Below are 1,203 nucleotides of genomic sequence, written 5' to 3'. Positions count from 1 at the left end.
GCTGGGGTGGCAGAAGGAGGTGGTGCTGTACGCGCACTTCCGCCGCCTGCACTACTTCTCCGAGGAGTGCGTCTACGCGCCCGAGGCCTTCCGCGGCCACGCCCGCGAGCTGCTCAAGCGCCTGGAGGCGGCGCGCAGAGGGCGGGGAGTGGAGTTCCTCACCGGGCCGCATCTTCGTTCTTCGCTTACTTTGTTTCCTACAGTCTGGGCCTTTCTGTCCGCTCGCAATCCAGGTGTCCCTGCACATGTCCCTGTTCTCTGTGGCCTTCCTCTCCTCGGATTCTAACTCTCTCCCTCCTCAGCTCCTTGAACAAAGAGCTGCGGGATTTCTACTCTGCTTTAAGCCAGACCCCAGCTGCGCCAGGGCAGGGTCCTGACCCCGCCGCACTTCCCCCGTGGGAAATGTTAATGTGTCCCATGCACGGACTTGTTCTGACCATCAGCTGAGTAGTAGAGCGTGTGTCTGTGTGTGCACGTTACACACGTGACCCCAATCCCTGCAGCCAGTGTCAAAGGCACAGGGTAAGACTTACGGCAGCCTGGGGTGTTGTCACCTGCAGTTCCGGAGGCTCCCCGGCCCCAGCCCTGCTAGGCTTTCCTGCCGGAGCTCTGGGCAGAACCCCCTTCTCTGCTTTTCCAGCTTCTGGAGCTGCGCATTCCCTGGCTGGGGCCCTGGTCCGCTTTCACAGCCATCAGCGGGGAGAGGCCTTCTCAGTGGGCGCACTCCGACCTCACGTCTGCCCCTCGCCCACTTGCAAGGGCCGTGATCACCCCAGCCCACCTGGGGAGCCCAGGCTCCCTGTCTTGAAGTCAGCTGATCACACCCCTAACGCAGCCTGCACCCTACTTCCCCTCCGTCCCACAGCCCAGGAACGTACTCGCAGGACCCGGATGAGGCCGAGGACACCCCAGCCCAGGGTGGGAGAGGCCGCCTGCCCACTGCACCTCCCTAAGGCCTTTCTCGGAGTCTGAACCACAGGTTCTCCTGAGGCCGGGAGGTATTCGCTTGGAAAGCGCTTTTACTCCGCGTGTGGAGGGGCCTCTCAGGGATGGTGGGTGCGAACGAGGGCGCCCCGGTGGCCACAGGGGCGCGTGTGTTTTCTCCTTTCTTGCCGGGTCCACCTCCAGCCTCCGCCTGGCCCGCTGTCCCAGGGTGCACAGGGTCTCAGTGGCCCGTCCCCCACCCCCCTCCCATGGGCCCCG

The 1,203-nt window shown here is 64.1% G+C and overlaps 1 protein-coding gene across 1 annotated transcript in view; it reads left to right on the top strand.

Moving 5' to 3' along the window:
- CTU1 (cytosolic thiouridylase subunit 1) overlaps nucleotides 1–1,152 on the top strand; it is a 2,704-nt gene extending 1,552 nt beyond the window's left edge. Inside the window, exon 2 of the mRNA XM_006144673.3 lies at nucleotides 866–1,152. Within this exon, the coding sequence (XP_006144735.1) occupies nucleotides 866–972 (107 nt within the window). The 3' untranslated portion in view covers nucleotides 973–1,152. The remainder of the gene's footprint in view (nucleotides 1–865) is intronic.
- Nucleotides 1,153–1,203: the final 51 nt, after the last annotated feature.

The sequence above is a fragment of the Tupaia chinensis genome, unplaced genomic scaffold, assembly GCF_000334495.1.
Source record: "Tupaia chinensis unplaced genomic scaffold, TupChi_1.0 Scaffold000129_1, whole genome shotgun sequence".
Classification (NCBI taxonomy): domain Eukaryota; kingdom Metazoa; phylum Chordata; class Mammalia; order Scandentia; family Tupaiidae; genus Tupaia; species Tupaia belangeri.
The sequence above is the reverse complement of the archived record's forward strand: the minus strand, read 5'-3'. Positions and strand labels throughout refer to the sequence as shown.